The sequence below is a fragment of the Phyllopteryx taeniolatus genome, chromosome 11, assembly GCF_024500385.1.
Source record: "Phyllopteryx taeniolatus isolate TA_2022b chromosome 11, UOR_Ptae_1.2, whole genome shotgun sequence".
NCBI lineage: Eukaryota > Metazoa > Chordata > Actinopteri > Syngnathiformes > Syngnathidae > Phyllopteryx > Phyllopteryx taeniolatus.
Window position 1 is genome coordinate 20,945,644 of NC_084512.1, and position 22,890 is coordinate 20,968,533.

Here is a 22,890-nt window from a genome sequence, read left to right on the forward strand (position 1 = left end):
ATTAAAGGGTAAAAAAAAAAAGCGCAAGAAAACACGCTCTGAAAACATCGAAAAAATAGAAGATGAGTAATTATATAAAAACTATACCCAGTCAAAATATTTGCGTGACTGATCTTGACGTCACCATCGTGCATTCCACTGTTCTGTCTTAAGAAGCCCCCTTCTTCCCATCCACTTACCCTCATTTCTTTGGAAAATAACCTAGCCCCCTCTAGTGGTTGAAAGCTCAAGTACACTCGTATCCTGCATCCTCCGTGTCATTTGCATGCAGGAGGACTGAGAATCCCCACAGACGAGCCACAAGACCAGACAGAGGGCCGACTTTAATAACACAAGTAAGTAAAAGTGTCTTTAAATATGGTATAAAAATAAATGCAGAGAGAAAAAAACGTAGTTATGTTTTACATAAGACAGCAGACAGTAGCTTCCTCCAGGTTTGGATGTGACTTTTACAAGTGCAATGGAAACCAATTATGTGCTGATTATTGTAGTGCAATAAAGTAATGCAAAGCAAAACATAAATAAATGCACACTAAACAATCATATTAATATAGATGTGTGTGTGTGTGTCTATATATATTGTATATTCATTCTGCACAACACTTTCCCGTAGTGTGACAAAGTCTTTCACCATATCATGTAAAGCAATGACACTGGCTAGATTTATCATTTGAAGCTTATTTGTCTATGTTTTAATTTATTTTTATTCCCCCCCCCCCCACTCCCCCTCTCTCTCTCTGACATCATTTGTTTTAGCAGGAAGTGAAAGAAGGCCTCAGATCCAGCAGTGACAATGGAAAGCACCGGAACAAACCCGGATTTTGGCCTTTTTTTTTTTTCTTTTCTTTTTTTTCCCCATCTCTCCAAGTTTGTCAGCATCCTCTCAAGTCCAGCAAGGCTTCTTGTTTTTTTTGTTTTGTTTCTTCAAAGTAATCTTGTAATGTCAATTATTGTAAGAGGAGGAGAGCGGAAAAGGAGCATCCCAGTCTCCGCGGATGTGCAACGGCTGGTGGACGAGAGACGAACAGATCGGGCCCGGCCCACTCGTCACCCGGCTGGGCCGATAGACAACGATGATGGAGAGATGACATGGCTGCTCTCCATGTCCCAGAGAGAGAGAGATGGCATTGATTTATTTTGTATTTTAAATTTTTTTTTAGCATGATGGCGCACGACTGCTCCGCGGCTTGGATCCCCGTGGTCTCCTCCTACGGTGGAAAGAAACGCAAAGATGTGGAATGAAGAGGAATAAACACACTATTTGGAAATAAATTTAATTACATTACAGCAATGGATGCTCAAGGTGTGGTACACGGGCTCCCTCTTGTGGTAAGTGACAGAGTCACCAAATTAAATGCAAATAAAATCAGTACAGTACATTTTTCAATTACTGTTCGGTTGTGTTTAACTTTAAAGTACAATACAGTTGCATTGATTCTTTAAGGACTGTTTGCTTGTGAACATTTAAGAAAACAGTTTTATTCAACTTATATGCAATACATTTTACTTCGATATTTATGCACAGTGTAATTGCATAATGTTACAATCACAAATATACTTTTTACAAATAGATCATCTGCCTTATTTGTAATGATTATTATTTTGCCTACTAGTCTGCTGATCTTAAATGTTGGTCATTATGGTGGTTACTTGGAGAGTCAAGTATTTTTCGAGTTGGTACTCTGTGTAAAAAGATCAAGAAACACTGAATTACAGGATCACACTTACTGGCCACAACACTAAGTACACCTGCACCTTCCGGAAAGATCCAATGCAACAACTGTGTCAAAAAGATAATAATGCTCAGTTTTAATTGACATTGTCAGAGCGGTATGAACATTTGTATTATTGTGGTTGTAGTTGGCAGTGGTGTAGAACTGCACTGTATCATCCTGAGAGCTGTTTCTAATATTTTGGTTACCACAACACTGCAAAAGTACAACCACCATAATAAACGTATTGAGTATTAATGTACTTTGTAACACCTCAATCAAAATGATTGTCTTCGTAAAGGCTGATTATTTGATACAATTCTTGTATTGGATCACAAAATTGTGCAGGTGTGCATGGTATAGTGGCTGATGAGTTTATATCTGTAATGAGAACAAGCGCTATAGAAAACGAACAGTGGTCATCATGTTTTAGTCCTAAGCCTTACCTGGAAAGAACAGCTTTCAGAAGAGGTTCTTACTCTTCTGTAAGGAAAAGAAAAAGACCGTTAAATGTTTTAATGAACACATGTTAACATAGCATACACCTTGGCAAATACTGTATATCTGTTAACTCCCAAATCAAAATCAACCAATAATTCAAAATACATTTTCACTATAGAATGTCACGTTTGTGAAGTGTTTCCTCATATGCAGAATGTTCCAGCAAAGCTGCAGTAATAGTGTAACTTGTTTTTCGCAGAGTAGAAAATATATATGCCTGTGAGTATTGTTATATCATCTTTCTGTATATGTTGCTGTACCATTTGTGTTTCAATATTAACTCATTCACTGCCATTGACGGCTGTTGAATTCAACTATCCATGGTAATATGGAGGACTGACAGTGAATTAGTTAATTATATAAAGGTTTATACTGCGATAACTATGTTTTTTGTTAGCCTGTTTATGGCGTTTTGGATTATCAGAATCAGAATCAGAATCATCTTTATTGGCCAAGTATGTCCAAAACACACAAGGAATTTGTCTCCGGTAGTTGGAGTCGCTCTAGTACAACAGACAGTCAATTTACAGAACACTTTGGAGACAGAGACATTGACAAAAAACAATTGTGCAAAAAGATGCAGAGTCCTCTAGCACTTAGAGCATCTGTTAGCATTAAGCTAGCGGAGACAAAGCAATTTGTAAGAAGTATGTGTTTGGTAAAATATGCAAGGCTTGTAATTGTCTTTTGTGTTTGGTTTTCCAGCAAGTTTGATCTGGAGTGTCAAAAATCAGCTTGAAGCAAGCACACGTTGCCCTTTTTTAAAGAGCTGTTTGCAATCTGCCTAACTGCACGTAGTACGTACAGGTACGTATATGACTGGCTGATATCAGGTGTCGTAGTATCGGAGCATTTTTACGAGTCTCAGTATCCCATCGACACCGATACTGGCATCCGTAGAAAGGACTATAAAAGAGAGCTGCCGTCCAGTTACACTGTATAATATGGTACTTAACTTTTTGTACTGTTTCCTACAGAATTCTACTGAAAAGACGAATGAAACTCTGTTTTTCGAATTTCAAACCTCAATGCCAACATTCTCTTTGCTAGGAGATCAGGCATAGGCTTCTTAGACTAATTAGACGCTGATTAATCGAACGACGACAGCCGCACAATTCAATGTTCTTCTTCAATGTGGTCTACTTGCCAGACAGGCCTGACGAAGCACCCCGTTGTCCCCACCTGAAAGGAAAGTCTATTAATAAGCGGCGTTTATCCTCCCCGTGCAACTCATCGGTATAACTGGTGCGTGGGTGCCTCTTTTGTTTGCCGCGTCCTTCAATTTGACCGGGGCTTTGCACGTTTCAGCAACTCCGACTCAAACACGGCTGTCCTCTGCAATTGTTATATGCAGCACAGATATATTATAATTTCTGCACACATAGCGCTGTCTATTTCACGCCGCTCACACTGAACTCCTCATGAACCTCTGTGAGGTTTATTCAGGATTCCGAGGGGGTGGGGGAGATCAGCGTATAAAAGGATTTCACAGAGAAACAACACCCAGCTCTGCTTTTGTTCTGGAAGCCAATGTTCTTTTTCTATGTAAAAAATGCATTTGCAAGCTGCCCAGCCAATGCCAAAGCTATAGGTGCCGCTAGAACCTCAAGGGCAATTTAGCCAGGCGGAAGCCGGAAGAAATTCACTTCAGGAAAAGACACAATGGTTAATGGGGGAGAAGGGGAATGACTTATCACACTTAAAGGGGACATATTATGTCAAATGTACTTTTTACTTGCTCGAATACAAATAGTTGGGCCTCTGGAGAGCCTGCGCACCCATAAGTGTGAAATTACACAACCAAGTAAATCTTTTAACTGTCCATTTCTGAATATATGTCTGTGAGCAAGCTGTTTTGGGCTAATTTACATAATAACCGCCCCCACACCAAGTTTCACAAAATAGTGTCAAAATGCACCAGAAGAGAATAATTATTATTATTATTATTATTTTTTTTTTTTAAATGAACAAAAGTGAAAAAAATGGCACTCATAAGGCTCAAGCTCGCACTAGCATTAGCATTATAGTCTAACAGGATCAGGAGGAAGCTAGCGCGACTGGCGCAAAGAATTGCAGCTAAAAGGAGAATAAATTAGCACCAGCATCAACAGCAAAATCTTTCGTCAAGCTCAAGAAAACCCTTGGGGTAATAAGCACAAGGTCAGTCACATATTTCAGCCACAGCTGATGTGCAGGAAGCCTAACAATTAGCCTGTTAGCACTTATCAAAGTGTTCATCCTGTGCCATTGCTATGTAAGGTGTCATTTACATTTACATGAACTATGTAAATGTGTCTGTTTTGCACAGCGATCATTGCGTGATATCAATATTTGGTTGCCTGGTGGTTGCTCTTTTACTAAGATGTTTGTGTATGCGTGTGTGTGCGGCTGCTCTACCATTATTGCTTGTAATTAAGTGTTTGTGAGGCAATTTATATCATTAGCAAATGTGCTGATTAAAGTGGAGTTTACAACTATGGAAAATGAGTTTTTCGTTGGTTTTATACAAATAGTTGGGTCTCCTTAGGTGTTTGTAAAAGAATGCTTCAGGCTATGGGCTGTATCCGTTCGCCTAGTCACAACACCCTACTTCCGCCTCGGTCGTCATGGTAACGAATGCTGTACTCGACATAGACCTCACTGTAGAGGAGGCGAGTTGAGCAGTGGCTCATTTGGATGAGACACAACTGCCCTCTCAAAACAGGTGAAAAGTGGATTGTAATTCTTGGGCATGAAACCAAATTGTGTTTCCATCCGCATGCAAACATGGATCCGCATGGATTGTCGTCATCACTGGCTGGAATTTACCCCACAAACTAATATCAGTGACCTGATATGCGGTTTCTGTGATGACGAAAATAACCGTGTTTTAAATCTGGTTTTAGGACAACATTGTACACTGACCTTGCACCCATTGAGGTGCGAGCGACAGCACCTCCACATCCACACTGGCTGCGTACGTGTAGGGATTAGCCGCAGCAGGTTTAAAGTGTGATCCAACACACTTTGAAAAAGGGTGACTGTGTGTACCAGGAGGGCAGCTTGTGGCATATCCCGCAACGATGAAGAATGAGAATGCAGCAAAACAGTACTATACTACAGTAGCTAGAAATTAAATTCACAGTACTGTGCAAAAGTCTTGGGCCACCAGTAGATTAGATTATTAGTTTGTAGACAGCTTCCTGGTTAGGTTTACAAAACATAATTGCTAAAATATAAACATTTTGGTATCTGTAGTGCCTGCTCATATTACACAAATATTTGATCTGCCTATTTCTGAGTGTGCCTTTGTGAATGTTGCTAAATTGTGACTTGACCATGATGAGAAATGACTCTGCAGCTACGCTGGGTGAAGATCTGCCATTTCTAGCGACTGGCAGAGTCCGCTTGCCGGGCTACTCTTTGACTTAAATTTCTCAGAGGCCTGGGTAAACTTTAAGAGGATATTACATTTTTGCAAAAAGGAACAACAACCTAGAGCAAAAGCAGTGTACACAGCAGTTGTTCAAAGAGTAATTCTCTGGGCTTTCCTTTTCTATATTTGCAAGTCACACCTTTTTATCTTCACCAAACATGCACCGTGCACTATCTACCATCGTCTCCTCACGTGCCAGGATGATGGTTTGATTTAATCAAATGAGAACTCCCCCAATCACAAACGTACTCAATCAGTCATCAGTCAGTTTTCATAGAGTCAGCAAGTGTTAGGCACACAGTTACAAACGAATGTAGAGAAAACGAACTATGATTGTATAGATTTTCCATCAGCTACATTGTCTGTAACACTAAGTCAAAGCCCAAAGGTTAGCAGAGCTGCATTGAGTTGTGTTGGATGCACAGTGTTACGTAATAGCGTTAGCTTCTGATAATCAGCACATATTTGATTACTTGGTGAAGTTGTGTTTTACAAGCGTGTGAAGTGCTGCCTCCATGAAGGAAAATGCTGTTGTTGTCTTTATGCCCATTCGTTACTTCACAATCTGGGTTACACATCTGCAAGTAGAAGCCATTTGTCTTTCTCCAACCCCTAGTGCCATCCCTGGTCATCATGGTAACAAAAGCCGTACTCTCTATTGGCCCAGCAGTTAATGGGGTGGGCCCCAGTTCACTTGCATGAGTTGGGGCCGCGCCTCTAAAATGCGCTATTTTCAACAAAACAAGAAATAGGGTGTGTAAAGTATTCTACATTTCTAGATCCTTGATCCTAGCATGTCACAGACAAATATTAAGAAACCTGGAAACTGTTTAAATTGGTTAAAAAAAATATATGAGTGAAAGGGAAAATGGAATACAAATATACATTTCTAAATGTTTATTGTTTAAATTAAATGTTTGTGTAGAAACGTTTTTAAAATAAAGAATCGATTGTTATCTGGGTTAGGGCATTTATAAGCGTTTAGCTTCAGCCCTAAGCCTTTAGGCCAGCTATATGGAATTATTATTTTTTGTATGTTGTAAATTTTGTATAGGATTATAGTGCTGTCTGAAATAAATTCAACTAAAAACAAACAACAACAAAAAAAACCCTAAAATCCAAATGTGATTTTTGTTACCTTCTTCTTGGCCTGCAATAACTCCTGATAGGCACTGGACCGAATGAAGCGGCTGTAGGAATCACTCTTCATTAGCTTGTAGATGTGTTCCTGTAACGCATGACAGTAATGCATAAAAACATCAAACGCGGGTGTCACATTGTATTTATGCCGAATAGCTTCACAACGGAGCTGTGACTCATTCGTAAGCAGAAACGAAGACACAGCAGAAGACCTCTGGCAACGAGTCTATTATTCATTTCGACATTATGGAAGCACACTAGTGCAGAAGAAAATTTCAGAGTCACATACCTGTGCGTCTTCAAAGGCATAGCGTCCCGGGTCTTTGACATTCTGGGTGGTTTTGTCATAGCTCTTGGAGTCCACGTTGATGGCGCTGGGTGCGCCCGGAGCCAAAAACTCCTGCCAGATCTCCTGAACCCGAGTTGGGACTTCTCGGATGGGGCGTTTCTTTAGTTCCTGGACCGCTAGCCAGAACCTTTCAGATATATGACATTTAGTAAATAAGACAACAAGGTGTATAGTACTTGACCACATCTGAACTACTCCCCTAACTACTTATTTAGAAAGGATAATACATCATTCATTTAAAGAGACCAAAACACATTTAGTTAAGCACATATGGGCTCATATTGTGTGTTAGCGTTACGCTGGTGAACTTTCCTTAGGCCAAGTTATGTGGTTATACATATACATGTAATTCTCTTTGTTTTATGTTTAGTTTGGCGGTAAGCAAACTACTGCTTCACCTGAGAGTGGCCTTAACCAGCGTGAAACCACTTTTTTGGAAGAATGATCTGCCAAACTGCTGCTTGCTGTGCAGTGAGTTAAATTCGCTCCCTGCATCTAGCACTGACAGTCTGATCACTCTTAAGTCAAGGTGCCACTGTTATTACAACCCATGAATTATTTGGAAGATTCTCATCAATTTTCACTGTTTCCGAATCAGTAAAAGAATAATGTTTTGCATTGAGGAAAATAGTGAAGGATAATAGTGGTAATGGTACGTTCCCACAAAACGCTCCATAATAGGAGCCGCCTGTGTGGGATTTGAATGGATGTAAATGCAAAAGCCTTGTGGCACAGCCATGCTTAATTCATAAATGGCTGTTTGCATGCATTTTTAAAACTTGTGCAGTATTCATGCTGCCATGAATAAACCAATTAGCATAGGAATATCAGCCATCTGCATGTAGCTGCTGTTGTGCCTATTAACAAAAATACTGCACCTTCTAGCCTCAGAGGGTTTCTCCGCCTGTACATACACTTCCTGTATGACAGTTAGTCGATACACTCGTTAACATACTGTATTTAGGAACCATAATTGTGGATCTGTTCAAATAGTGAGGAAAAGTTTTCCCAAGTTCTTTTCTTCTCCAGTTTGGCACAGACTCAGGGATTCCTGTCTTTTAATGCATAGGTATGCGTGTACTGCATCAATAAATGTGTGTGGGCACACACGTTGGGGGAGGGAAAAGTGTGAATTAAATCCTCCACAGTCACAGCCTGGGCATATTAAACACATTCTCCCTCTCCCACTCCCACTGTGGGAACTGGAGGCTTGTCCCCGTGAAGGTTCAACATTTGTAGTAGGATGAGAGGCATTTAAATCTCAGCGAGATGGCACAGTGCATTTAGCTTGAGATGAAAGTATGAGCAGCAATCAGAGGCTTCTTTGATTACACAGTCACTTCCTGTGTGTGGGTGCCTATTATTAGTTGTTGGCTTCATAAAAGCCAGTTAAGCACATTAAAAAAAAACAAAAAAACATATCCTACCTGAGATTCTCCGAGCTGAACTCCGATTCGAGGAACTTGAGGAACTGTTCCCTCCCCACGGGGTCTTTGAGAACCTCGTCAATGCCGAAAGCCCACCTTTTTACCCTCTGCTGGCCGGGCTCCTTACTGGACGGAGGGAGTACACATACATACATGTGCATATCATAAAGTGAACCCCCACACTAATGTACCCAGTTGTGTTTTCTCTGTGGAAACTATCCTCGACTAGTCACTTCACGTTTTTGTGCTCTTTCTATACCGCTCCAATCAGTGTCAAGGAAGTATGTTTACGTTATGCAAATGGGAGATTTTGAGTTTGCATATCAGCGGAGAGCTGGGTTGTTAGTGGAAGCGTACGCTCGCACTTCTGGTGCATTTTTATTGATTTCTTTTTAAGAGAAATGTTATGAGTTTGAAATTATATTAAAGTGATTTGTGGCCGTAGTTTGTAGTGTATTTAAGGTTTAAAGTAGTGGTGGTTTTCTGCAAATTACTTATTCCTAACGATGCACCGATATCGATACCAGTTATAGGGTGGAGGTACAGAATCGGCACTCTTAAAATTCATCCAATACTGTATACACCGATACTACATCACCACCTTCCAGCCATATCAGCCGTGTGTGTGCGGAGATACTTTAAGTACACGGATGACAAAACTTTCTTTGACGGTCCTGAATATCTGTAGAAGTTCATATTCTGCTTGTGTTTTGATTTTACCGTGTAATGTGCTCATAACAGCTTTTGTTAATTATTCAGTTATTTAAAGTCACGTTTCCCAGACAGAAACACGTGATGTAGGTGACTCCATGCATCGCTGTCAGTATGGTTAGATTTTGTTTGTTTCTACATTATTTTTCACTTGTTTGTCTAATTCAGCTGGTGTTTATTTCTTTCAGTACAGTATTATAAAACGGATTACTGGGTGAATTAACATTTGTATTGGAATGCTTCAGTTAACACACTGTACGATCACAGTTGATTAATTTTGGTTGGCTTATTTTGTTTTGTAATATGGGATTTATGTTGTGTTGCAATGAGAAGTTGTTACTCTAAAAAGTATTATATTGGAGTGAAACATGCTATGTTTAAGAAAAGTTTGTGTTTTAAAACAATTATTTGCTTAAAATAAAACTCATTTTCTCACAATGGCAAGATGTAATGGCATTATCAAGTATCGGTGAGTACTCAAATGTAAGTGCTGTCATTTTACTCATACTCAGTCTGAAAAATGTGTTATTGGTGCATCCTGACTTTTTTCTCTCCAATAAGACGGAATAATCTTTGTTTATTTTATTTTTCCTTTTTTTCCTGGACTGAACTCTCACTTCCTCACAAAAGAACATCAATCAATAACATCGTGTAATGTCGTTATTTTAAAATCCTTGTTGTACTGATTATGTGAATCCAATGATAGTGTTCAGTGGGTGTACAGTATGTCCTCCGATATTGATTACAGGCTCTTGAATCCAACCCTGCTTTTGTTGGGTTTGCCTGATTGATCACACTTGGTGCCCTTGTAGGCATCTGAGTAGAAGTTCAGAATTTAAAATGCCACCTGTTACATTGACATGAATCTGACAGGTTGCAAAGGGATTTTCACATGCAGAGATATTCTTGACTCCAAAATTGGTTAAAACGTGACTTAAAAGCACTTAATATTCATGCGAATAGGTCCTTTAGTTCTGCGCCCACCTTGCTTCCAGCTCCCACAGTGTAGTGTCATCTGAGATCCAGGGGTTGGACGGATCTGGGAGCGTGAGGAAGGGGTCGTATTCTATGTACTGCTCTGTGTAACCCAACAAACTAAGGGAAACACAGAAGACAAAATGTGTGACTACTCCTTGCGTGTGATATTTTTGCATTTTTGTAAAGCTCAGCTTAGGGCAGCACGGTGAGTTGGTAGTGGGTAGCACATCTGCCTTACAGTTCAAAGGTTCGAATCTCAGGGTATGCTGGCTTCTTTTCACATTACAAAAATATGTATGTTCGGTTCAGTGAAGACTTACATTGTCTGTGAACGTGAACAGTTGTTGTTTGTCTATATTTGCCCCACAATTTGCCCCAGGGTGTATTAAATATCGCATATTCTAACAAATATCCCAATTATAATCGAATAATCGGCTAAAAATTTATTTTGCATTATTGACCACAATAACATATATGTGAGGTGCAGGTATTATTTTTGTCTCCTTGTGGTTGCCTTTCTCACGTTCTACTGTAGTATCTGTGACTTTGTGTGTTGTTGACTTTAAAAGGCGGGGCCTGTCCTGGTGAACGACGTGGCCGTCAGCGAATCAGAGTGTCGAGTCGGCTGGCTGTTGACTGACTCAATGTGCGTTGTGGCCATTAGCAGCTCATGTATGAATGTGCTTATCGCGTGTTTTCTTACCCTTTGTCCAATAATGTGATTGAAAGTGCCAAGTTAGTTAGTTAGTCCGTGAGAAAAATTATCCCTGTGAAGCTTCGCGGGAAAGATTTTGCTTCAACCTTTTCTTGTAATCAAATTATGGGAGTTATTCGATTAATCGCCGTGGCGTTAAATTGGAATACACACAATGGATGTACAGTTCAGACTATAGTATGGTGTCGCTACAATACGCTTAAAGGAGTTATCCTCTCCAATGAGTGTAAATGAGGTCAAAAAAAAATCATGAAAACACCCCATCCCAAAGCAAAGATTGTAATTGAAGAAGACAATGGATCGCAACACATTACATGTGGCACGTTGCCAGGGAGTCGGATCATTACTGAATGAAGTGTCGATGAACGTTGCTCACCTCTCCGCCACTTTGGACATTTTCAGTCGATGCCGGTCTAATTGCAATTGCCAAAATGTGATCTGAAAACAAAGTGGCCATAAATTAGCCGGCGTCGGTCGCAGTCTGCGTATTAGGCAGCGAGATGAGCGTGACATTGGTTCACCTGCTCCTGCAGCTCCTCTTCTGTCGGCTGCTTGGCCTCCGGGGCCGGAGTGTGGGTCGGGCTGTGCGCACGGATATCGTTCTGCAGGCCATACACGGACTGCGACAAAATGAACATGAAATAAATCAGCAGCGGTAGTACAGCATTCAACTCCAAACCTGTCTGTGCCGAACGTTATTTTCCCCAGACTCTAAAAGGCAGGTGAATCAACTGTGCACCTTTCGGGTTTTGTGTGGATTTTTCATTCTGGAGGACTTCTTAATGTCGACCTCTGTTGTATTCACACATCCAGGCTGGGAGAAAGAATGAAGAAGAAATGGAATTCATTAAATGTTCATTTCTGAGCGCTTCCTTTGATTCCGTCTGCTGTTGCTTTGCCAACAAAAATGCTGATACAAAAAGTGACCATCCAAATTCTCCAAGTGTTTGTCCAATTAGCGGGATGCGCAGGGATTGTAAGACGTCGTATCTGACGTTGGTGACTTAAACATTGAATCCGCCATTTCTTGCAAAGCAAGAGAACCTGGAGGGGACTTAAAGAGTGCAAAGTTGAGCACAATTGTTATTGCACCGGACTATTGCTCTATTAGTCATTCAAACTGCTCTCATTGCTAGAGAACTCTGCATCTTTTTGCACAATTGTCAAAATAATAATAATAATAATTGTACCGGCATTACTAGCAACCTTTTATTGCTCAGTGACTGTTTTTCTCCGATGTCTTTATGTCTCAAAAGTATTCTCTGTCAATTGAGTGTCTGTTGTCGTACTAGAGCGGCTCCAACTACCGGAGACAAATTCCTTGTGTGTTTTTGACATACTTGCCGAAATAAAGATGATTCTGATTCTGATTGAGTAAGTGGCTCAGATCTCTTCAGGAACAAATGTGTGGAGTTGCTCTCTGTGACGGCGTCGGTGTAAAATCGGAATTAATATCGATTGTATTGCCCCAAGGACGCATAAATTGAATGTGTTATTTGCCAATTAAGCAAGAGGCTGATGCTATTTGGGGATGGCGGCGGCAGAAGGTCTTTTAACCTCGGGGGGGAAGTTAAAGGCTAATGCTAAACGAGCATGTGGTTAAAGAGCAGCGGTGATGCTGATGTGTTGTGACGCTTATCGAGTTGGCATTTGTATGTGTATGGGGGGGGGGGGGGGGGTGCATACTCCTTCACACCATTCATATGGCACCGGTACCATTTATTGTCCATACTCTATAGAAAACATTTAGGATATTAAGATTATGCTCTACTGGAGGTCTTTTTGTCTTCCGCAAGGCAAATCATGAGCACTCACCACTGGTCTGTGCACGTCCCAGAAGGCTCTTTCCTGACTGTCGAGAATTTTCCTCTCGATTTTGTCCCTTTTCTTATCCACTCTGAGGAGAACAAGGACAGACTTAATCTATGTAGCTTAGAACAGTGCAGATATGACACAGGACGTTGGAACATGACATAATGAGGAGCTAAAAGGACCCAATTATGCCCGAGTTCCACCAAGCAGTGTAGTTGTGTTCATTTTGGTACAATACAACACAGCACTTTGGTACTCCTCGGTTTGGAGTACTACAGTGGTACAGTAACTAAAGTGAGGACCTTAAATCATTGCAAAGACTGTATAAAAATGTGGGTGGGGGTGGGGGTGTGGGGGGGGGGGGGGGGGGGGGGGAGCGTCATTTTTATCAATCAAAGCTTATCCTTTTTTTCTTACAATGAAATTGTCATATTCCAGGAAGAAAGAACACAAATTGCCTAATGTCCTTCACTGCTGCCTCTACAAAGCGAGTCCATTTCCAAGACTCCTGACTGCCAGGAACTAGGAAATGTCACACTTGGAACCTCAAAACGTTCCTGTTGAAGTAAACGGTGATATAAAGTGAATAAAATGTATTATTATTATTCTACTGAAAACAAACACATTATTTTTGAGGTCTTCATCTTTTGTCAGTGGGTCCATCAATTTTCCCTCATATTTGCTAGTCCACTTTTCCTAGGAGGTGCTCAGAAATATCAGATGTCCTAGTTCCCTGTAATGCATCATTGCATTCTGACAACAGTTCCACCTTGGCTTAAGTCTGCTCTACACCAAGTGGCATTCAAGTTGTCCTTAGTTTACAAGGTGGTCTTCATTTTCTTCGTGTGTGGCATTTCTATGACATTATTTTCATAGCAAAAGAAGTGAAAGGCAGGATTTAAGTTTTGATCTTAAATTTTGAATCGTACAGTGCTGAGCTCAACTGAACTGTACCACTTGGTCAATACCAAACTATACAGAGCTGTATAGAAACTTACTTTGCTTGTGCTTCTGCTTGCATAAAAATGAACTCCCATTTCCTGGCGAAAGCTCGCTGTAGCCTTGCTAAGCTCTCCTGCAAGTAAAATAAATAAACAAACCAAAAAAGGTTTTGAGGTGATTGGACTGATTATGTTTACTGCACACGCCATGTACAGTGCACGGCTGGATAGCATTACTAATGATCCCTGCTTATGTACAAAAGAGGAGACACACACACACAGGGTCGGGTGTTTTAATAGCTCTGGTTGTTGGAGGGAGTTAAAATGATGCAGAAACACAGAAGACAAACAAATATGCTTTGGTATTAGTGTGAGAGAGAAAAGCGGAAAGTGGCGCCAACGCTAAATGCTCTTTCACTTACTGCTTCGTAGTCTGCAAGCTCCAGTCGTGCTTTGTTTTGCATTGTTCTTTTGCAGAGGTAAACAGCTGAAAGAGAGAGACAGAGGGAGAGCGGGTGTATGGAGGTGGGTTAGACAACTGGATCTCAGCTCGGCCTTAAGTGGCCCTGCATTTTACTCATTTAATCCTCTCAACTGCACATTTAAACTGGCCTGTAAATCACAAAGGTCGTTGACTGCGCATTGAGCCTCTGTTACTACTTAGTGTGTATGTGCGTGCCTGACTTTTGATGTCTCTGTGTATTATCATCCTGCGTTCATCCCATTGTAAACTGACCATTAGGTGGTCATTAAGCCCTTAGACTGTTTTTAAAATTCAAACGACATCATTCACTGGTCTGGTAATGAGTCCCTAACATCACCGTGACCTACTTCATCTCCCGCTCTATGACTCAAAACAAGACCAACCGAAAAAACACCGCTGGAATTAATACACTGCCAAAAGCCCATCTCTGTGTCACCATTAAAATGTGCCTCCTAAATGTGCTCAGCAGGTGCTTGCACACAAGCCATGGCTCTGCTTTCATTCACTGTAATCAGTCTGTCTGATGAAATTAGAGGAGGGCTAAATTCCAATTTAGCTTGTGATACAGTTAAGTCACTTGTGTTTCATCTCTGCAACTCTATTACAAATCTACTAGAGAAATACACTCAAACTCTAGAGCGGTCTGCGTGGCGGGAAAGTAGGAAAAACACGCCGCATTGAGCGCATCCGACGGGAATGAGGCACAAACAAAAACAATAGAGTAACGCAGATTTAGTTCTGCGCATGTGACTGTCGGCCGCTGTACGTGACCAATCTTATTTGGGGAGAGACCAAGGGAAGCAAGAAAAAAGACCACTGCAGAAAAGTGGAGATTCTGGAGTACAATACTGCATCGCCTGGAGCTCAGCAAAGGCACAGGGTTGGCTAACGTTAGCATTTGGGTTCATGTTTGTCATCTTTGTCTGTTTGTCAGTCGATATCTACAGTATTTCTACGCCATGTAATTTGTAGCACGTAGCCGTACCTGCTTTTGACCGCGGAAATGAGTCAATAACGAGTATAGAGATCTGAGGAGCTACCGTGCAGTGGAAAAGAGGCATAAAATGTCCAATCGCACTGCTCTGACGTCAGCCTTTAGCACCGTTTTCCCAACCTTTATTGAGTCAAGGCAAATATTTTACATGAGAAAAATCTCACAGCACACTACCAAACAAAATTTCACAAAAACATATTTATATGGTTGGGCGATATGGCCTTAAAATAACAACCCCATTTCAAAATAAATAAATAAATAAATAAATAAAATAAAATAAAATACAAAATAAAAAAACAAAACAAAATGTGAATGACTGACATTTTTCAAAACTAGAAAAAAGTGAACACAACCCTTCATACATTTGAACAAAATATTTGAAATGTCCGACAGTTTACCATCAATAAATTGACAAAAATATTCCATTTGGGATTGACCTGTAACAACAAGACTGTCGCTGAACATAACATGAATAAAAATGTCATGCCTGCAAACAAAAGTAACCTTTGGCACTGAAAATGTAAACAAACAAAATCAATGTGACACCCTAAAAAAACGATATTGATTAAATCGATTAATCGCGCAGCCCTATACACATTTATTGAAATCGTGATGAGTGCTGGTAACTCTGGGAGTGGAAGAAAATGTTATTCAAAGTTATGCCTCCTGGAATAGATAGTGGAACAGAGATATATTTTGTGATAAATTCATCATCATTTTTGGACCAGTTGAGTGAAATTGGATTATTTCCCGCAGAACGCATGACGATCTCTCATGACACACGACTTTGCATGTATTTATTCATATTTACATTGTAGTGTATATACAGGTTGCCATGATATGCTGCAATGGTGTTGTAGTACTGAATTTATTCTTTTCTCTCATTGGCATTTCAGCTCTGGCAACAGCATCTGTCAGCATTTGCATACCACTCAAATTTCCTATCTTAATAATAAGTCACTATTAATCACTTATGCAGCCGTTTTTAATCATTTAATTGGCAAATAAACATGAAATTTTAATTGTGATTGTAATTTCTAATCCCCCCCTCCCCCCCACACCCAATTTAATAAATGTATTTGCGACAACATCTATCAGTGTTTGCAAGCTATTTCTCAGTTTAATTGCAATTTTGAATAGTGCTCACCATAGTCTGTGTTTTCTGGTTCCCAGCAGTTTGATGGCCAAAAGTATGGAGTCTGGAAGCAGAAACATGATAAGAAACCCAACGCACACCAAGAAGAAACCTAAACATCTCTGACAGAGGACCATATGGTGTGTTGTCATGTGAGGAGAGAGAGGTGGAGGGTGCGGGGCTATAGGAGCATCATCGCATCTGTCACAATAAAACATTTTTGTCTTATAATAGGCTCCGTGCATCGTTGAAAGCGCATAAGCTCCTTTTCAGCAAGCGCTCAGCGCACCCATGTATCTTGCCACTCTTCGGGCGACATTGTGAGCAGCTTCCAATGAGAAGGCGAATCGTGTAAGGAACACAAACAGCCTTGAGGGTTCATTTACATTGTGTAGCGCACGAGAGGCAGCTCATTGGGCGGAAAACGCTAAAGGTGTCAATCCTGCAATTGATGTTCACACAAACCTCAGTGTGGTGTTTGTGTCCATGTTTTTATATGAGACTGTATAAATTATTGGCCATAAGTGTAACACAGGGCCCTCATTACATTGGATTCAGTGGATTGTAGAATGGCCCTGTGGTACTTTTAGTCTGTCAACAGTGTGAATACCGTGTACGCATAATACACTAACCACAATTGTACAATGATAGTTGAAAGATAGATTTTCTATTAATAAAAGATGTTCCTGGATGTAGTAAATATTTGATGTTAATGGGTCAGACAAAACATTTCAGACCTCTTTTAGTAAGTACAGTAAAATCCTGTTTTGGTAGCGGCGTAAGTATACATCATCATGCGGCGCAAGAAACCAGGCTCTGTTGTGGCCTTACTTATTGTTTTCCATTTGATTGTTTTATATGCATGATACAAATACGGACTGTAATTATGACTTTACTGCGTTGACGTAGGTTAGTGATAAGATTATGGCGCATTCCAACTTGCATACAAATTTGGGTTACGTCATTGCAGTAAGACGGGAACTCCAATGTAAACCAAGGACGTGTGTGTGTGTGTTGATTTATTGAGGGCTGATGAAGAAAAGATGGGTATAACTCAACATCCCGCATTAAATCTGGCCTTCATGGTTCTCTAGTCTAATCAAATCTTCTTCAGAGGTTAATTTTCAAGGTTCTTCATTTTGAATGGGATTATACTGAGAGATGTTCCTAATACTACAGCTTTCACAGAAACTCTGTGTGTTTAGGATTCAAAGACGTGTTAAAGACAAATTACAAACTCTACAAAAATGTGGGGATCTCGCGCCTCATTCTCACCTGAAACCTATAGAACGTGCCGTCATCTTTGAGGGTGAGGACATGGTCTGAGATGGGAAAGAAGTAACCATGCGCGGCCATCAGCGTTCCGAGGTGAAGAGCCTCAACTGGGGAGAAGAAAACACACACACACAAAAAACTAAGTCTTCCATCGCTTATGTGTTTGCCTTTCTGTTGTTTTTCACTCAAAACCATGTCTTACAGAAGTTACAGTACTCGGTAATACACCAAGTGTATTGTCAGATGGCATATTCATGCATAACAATGCAAAACAATGCTCAGTTTTGATTCACTGTAAGAGAGGCATTCATTTCACAATATGTCCATTATTATTGGACTGTATCACACTGAGGACAGTCAGTTCTCTACTGGAACCGAACAGCACAGCGGGGAGTTCTCGCTGATGATTCCACCTTCACTTTGAGAGGAGAAGCTCATCAGTCCCATCACCCGTGTTGTGCCTGCCCGGGTGGCTGCGTAGAAAATCTGCTTCCTACGGCGTTCACTCGACTGTCCGTGATTTTAAACCATCACATAATGAAAACACTTAACCATCATCATTATCATCTTTGCCCTTCACCTGCCGCGCAGCTCAAGCTCCAACCCTTTAATGATGTCAAAACCCAACAGTCATGTTCTACATGCCTTTGGCCACCTGTTTGTGTCACGATACATAGTCCAAACCGTTTACATGTTGCCTGGTGTTGGATTTGTACAGGAGTATTTGCTTATGTACTGTGGAAAAACACAGGACCAGAAAGTTGAAATATCTGACTCCGTCCAAACTGGCGATCTTACAGTTAGTTACATCTTGGCAAATGATGTTGCTGGGGCAAACACAAACGTAGCTGTAGCTGGTATGCGTGTGCATCAGTGTGTGTAACAGGGCTCTATTTATCAATAAGTAATGACTCATAATTTATTCAAAGCCGTTTACGTACAAACACTTCCCTTTTGTGGCGTAACCTGAAGGATTATATTATATAATCACCTTTCTCGCACAGACACGCACACAGTTTTAGCTCTTTACTGTTTGCATTATTTTGTACTCTAATACAGTACAGTCACGCAGCCTGACGGACTACTGGTTTGCACGTCTGCATCACAGTTCTGAGATTCGAAAGTATGCAGACTGGGTGATGTTATGCGTGCTTGGAAGGAGAGTGTGCTGTCGAGGATGACACCCAGACTTTTAACCTGAGGGGTGGGAGAAACAGAGGAATTATCAAGTGGAATGGAAAAACAATTTGGGCTAGTATGGACTTGGTACCTATGAATGAGATTTCAGTTATTACTTTTGAGTTGCAGAATGTTGGATGAGATCTAGTGTTTGAGTTCATAGAAGCAGTCGGGAATGGAGGAAGGAGGAACAGTGGCGGTGGGTTTGGTAGAACGTGTATTTTTAGGTGTGGTGTGTCCAAACAGACGTGCAATAATAATTAAGTCAGCTGCAATTACAGGTGATTCAATGTGTTAATTAAATTAAAATTAAATGAACAAGGATTCAAGTTGCCAAGTTTCCTTTGATTTAATCAAATTACCTTTTTGTTGCCAAAATACAAACTGATTGGAGCCCCGCCAAGTGGCACGTGGGAGTATTCAAGCGACTTAATTATATCGAAGACAAGAGTTATTATATTTTGTTATTGATTTATTATACACTACACAAAAGCTCTTCAAACCAAGCAAGTGTGAATGTTCATCAGATAAAGACAAAGGGAAGGAGAGAGGCCCAGAGATGTCACCGCAAACCCCTAGCCACACTCATCATTTAATGTACACACAGGAGCGGACACTTGGCCATTATGCTAACGCGGCTAACGATCAATTGGCTTCATTTAGCATTTTCTGGACTACTTTGTGTAACTTTTGCTGGGTGTGGAGCCCCCACTAAATGACATAAAGGCATGACGCGAATTGAAGTACAGTGGACTAATTGTCAAACTCTCCACGTTAGAGTGAAAAAGTAAAACGAGCTTCATTTGTTTCATGTCTATTGTCAATGTTAACGTTGATGCTTGGGATAGTTACCATGTCAGGCTAACGGCTGTGTTTTGCATTTTTTATATTTTTATTATTGTGTGTGTGTGTGTGTGTGTGTGTATATATATATATATATATATATATATATATATATATATATAATTTTATTATTGTCCATCAGCCTTGTGCCTAAAACTGATTCACAGCCATGTTTGTTTTCGTTAGGTTTCTAGCCGTTAATAAAGCATTTACCTCCTTTTATATATTTACTATTAGCAAGGGATATGGATCGAGGCCTGCCATTAATAACAAAAATAGAACGTGGGTAATTGACACCCCACCAAAAAGGTTTCTAATTGCCAATATTAATACTTAGTTAATACTTACAATATTAATATGAACCATAACTACACCACAAACTAGGATTATCTTATTAAAAATACAAATAATAAAAATAATATAATAATAATATAAAATCAATGGCTTATAGATGATTTGATTAAAAAAAATAAAATAAATGTACCTGAACTTTGCAACGTTGGCAACCCATAAAATATATTGTCAAGCAATCTCTAGACTTGTTTATTACCTTGTGCTTTTTAATAGCCATTCAGCAGAGCAAAAACCTACATATGGCAAAGACTCTCTGTAACTTCCGATAACAACCCAGGCGAAACTTGGCTCCTCCCTGATATACAAAGATGTTAGCCTCTCATTCGAAATGTATCACTTCAACATACTTCCTTGTCACCAGTTACTACTTTCCTATTAGTCAGGGAGCTTTGGCGCCAACGCTTGGCATCTTAGAGCGGAATAGAAAGTGCTCACAAACTACAGTGCAGGTTCCACAGAGAAATTTCAATCTAACTGTAATGTAAAGCAATATGAGAAAAAGCCAAATTACCATGTTACCATGGTGGCGGCACGGTGGCCGACTGGTTAGAGCGTCAGCCTCACAGTTCTGAGGACCCGGGTTCAATCCCCGTCCCCGCCTGTGTGGAGTTTGCATCTTCTCCCCCGTGCCTGCGTGGGTTTTCTCCGGGCACTCCGGTTTCCTCCCACATCCCAAAACATGCATTAATTGGAGACTCTAAATTGCCCATAGGTGTGACTGTGAGTGCGAATGGTTGTTTGTTTGTATGTGCCCTGCGATTGGCTGGCAACCAGTTCAGGGTGTACCCCGCCTCCTGCCCGATGACAGCTGGGATAGGCTCCAGCACGCCTGCGACCCTAGTGAGGAGAAGCGGCTCAGAAAATGGATGGATGGATGGATGGATGTTACCATGGTAATGATTGGTAATTAGGAGAGGCATCAAAGGAAAACATGGACCTCTTTTTGCTTTTTTAGCATGATGCTAAGTGCATACTGTATACTTGCTGGAGAAATGAGTTTTCTTACCTTGATCTTCAATGTCTAGATTCTTGATCATCCACTGTACAATATCAGAACCTGAAAGGATAAAAAAAAAAAGCGTTCATCAGTATGAAATGGGAGTGTATCCCTCCGGTTTTTATGGAAATGATAGCGATGCCTCTCTTAACCCTTCCTACTGTACATCATCACAGTGCATGGCAATTCCTCTCGCCTTACACTGTGTGGGCGGATGGCATCCCAGCTCCTCTTTTCTGACAGCCTCTCCAAAGCTGCATCCCGTTAATTGAAATGACCACAGGTACGGCAGCATAATGGAGTGCTTATTAAATACAATAACAAAACAATTGAGGATGATTCACAGCAAACAATTCTTACAGGAGCTTAGCTTTATTATGATAGAGTGGGCTTTAAACGGTATTACCTTTTGTTGCTTTAATGAACTTTACCACCAACAGTCGTTTTGATAACGGTAAATAACTGAACACACTTAAATTATGGTCACATTTTCATTGCAGCATGTTTCTGCTATTTATTGTTTGTGTATTATTTTGGTTTTGGTTCCTACTTTCTTTCTTTTTTTTCAGCCTGTCCTTTTTGGCTGCTAAGTCATGCAGTATGGTGAATCTGTATGCCTTTTCATTACAGAACAGATTTGCGGTGCAACGGGAGAGTTTGATACATTATACTACCTCTGCTGTTATTTGCATTGCGATGGATATTTTTCCAAAATCCAGCAGGACAAAATGAGGTTTGAGAGGGGACAGAGAGAGAAAAGAGAACAGAGCTAAAAGATCAAGAAACAATAATATTAATATTACAAAGGAGATCTATTTTATTCACATGTGGACTGGGAAGGCAGTGCTGTGAGGAAGGGACGCGATGAGTAGCAAAAAGGACAGGACCGGAAAAACACTAGTTTTGAGCCATGCAGTGCTACACCCTGTGAGGAAGGGACACGCCAAGTAGCACACAGGACTGTGAGGAAGCGATGGAATGAGTAGAAAATAGGAACAGGATGGGCCAGTACAGGGGTAGCGAGCCAGGGAGGCACCTGTAAATTGGGGACACGATGAGTAGTATACAGGACAGGACGGGATAGGACAGGAGATGTGAACCAGGCAACGCTACACTTTGGGAGGATGGGATGCAGTCAATATCGGATAGGACAGGATAAGGCTAATGAACCAAGCAGTGCTACACCATGTGAAGAAGGGAAGTGCCAAGTAGCAATAAGACAGGATAGGACAGGGCTAATAAGCCACGCAGTGCTACTCCCTGTGAGAACGGGATGTGATGAGTAGCAAATAATGCTACACCCTTATGAGGAAGGGAGGTGCCAAGAAACAAATAGGACAGGACGGGGGTAGTGATCCAGGCACCGCTACACACTGTGAGGAAGGACTGAGCTGAATAGCAAATAGGACAAAACAGGATAGAAAGCCCGACAATGCTACACTATGTGATAAAGGGATGCGATGAGTAGCAAATAGGACAGGTCAGGACAGGACAGGGAAACACAGGTCAGGAAAGGGCAGGGGTAGTAAGCCAAGCAGTGCGACACCCTGGTATGAAGGGATTAGACAAGTAGCAAATAGGACAGGACCAGTGAGGGGTAGTGAGCCAGGTAGTATTACACCCTGTGAGAAAGGGACGCGATTAATAGCAAACAGGACAGGGCGGTACAGGACAAGGCAATCGTAGTTAGCCGGGCAGTGCTACAACCTATGAGGAAGGGGCACGACGAGTAGCAGATAGGACAGGTCAGTGTAGTGATCCAGGCACTGCAAGACCCTTTGAGGAAGGGATGCGACAAGTAGCTTATCGTACAGGATAGGACAGGGGGAGTGACGTATCAAATGGCGCCATAAGACCTTTGCACAATGCTGTAATTATCACACCTAATTTAAAGTCATTTCACATCCGAGCAGTGCACAGCAGCACCT

The 22,890-nt window shown here is 40.9% G+C and overlaps 1 protein-coding gene and 1 long non-coding RNA gene across 7 annotated transcripts in view; one reads left to right on the top strand and one right to left on the bottom strand.

The window, feature by feature from the left end:
* Nucleotides 1-304: 304 nt before the first annotated feature.
* Nucleotides 305-22,890, bottom strand: part of rgs7a (regulator of G protein signaling 7a) — a 65,237-nt gene continuing 42,651 nt past the window's right edge. For 3 of the 6 annotated variants that reach the window (XM_061791092.1, XM_061791091.1, XM_061791093.1), the window contains exons 4-18: nucleotides 20,972-21,022; nucleotides 17,590-17,696; nucleotides 16,327-16,378; nucleotides 14,124-14,188; nucleotides 13,759-13,835; nucleotides 12,764-12,845; nucleotides 11,688-11,762; nucleotides 11,470-11,568; nucleotides 11,325-11,386; nucleotides 10,240-10,350; nucleotides 8,545-8,670; nucleotides 7,058-7,244; nucleotides 6,767-6,856; nucleotides 2,159-2,195; nucleotides 305-1,208 (exon numbers count right to left, since the gene is read on the bottom strand). In XM_061791092.1, the coding sequence (XP_061647076.1) occupies nucleotides 2,175-2,195; nucleotides 6,767-6,856; nucleotides 7,058-7,244; nucleotides 8,545-8,670; nucleotides 10,240-10,350; nucleotides 11,325-11,386; nucleotides 11,470-11,568; nucleotides 11,688-11,762; nucleotides 12,764-12,845; nucleotides 13,759-13,835; nucleotides 14,124-14,188; nucleotides 16,327-16,378; nucleotides 17,590-17,696; nucleotides 20,972-21,022 (1,205 nt within the window). In that variant the 3' untranslated portion in view covers nucleotides 305-1,208; nucleotides 2,159-2,174. Of the gene's footprint in view, nucleotides 1,209-1,345; nucleotides 1,683-2,158; nucleotides 2,196-6,766; nucleotides 6,857-7,057; nucleotides 7,245-8,544; nucleotides 8,671-10,239; nucleotides 10,351-11,324; nucleotides 11,387-11,469; nucleotides 11,569-11,687; nucleotides 11,763-12,763; nucleotides 12,846-13,758; nucleotides 13,836-14,123; nucleotides 14,189-16,326; nucleotides 16,379-17,589; nucleotides 17,697-20,476; nucleotides 20,803-20,971; nucleotides 21,027-22,890 lie in introns of those variants that run through there. The other 3 variants (XM_061791096.1, XM_061791095.1, XM_061791094.1) reach the window with 3 other exon arrangements.
* LOC133486240 (uncharacterized) lies at nucleotides 1,190-17,583 on the top strand. Its single transcript, XR_009790968.1, has 3 exons — nucleotides 1,190-1,329; nucleotides 2,919-3,020; nucleotides 16,353-17,583. It is a non-coding gene; the product is annotated as an uncharacterized LOC133486240 (long non-coding RNA).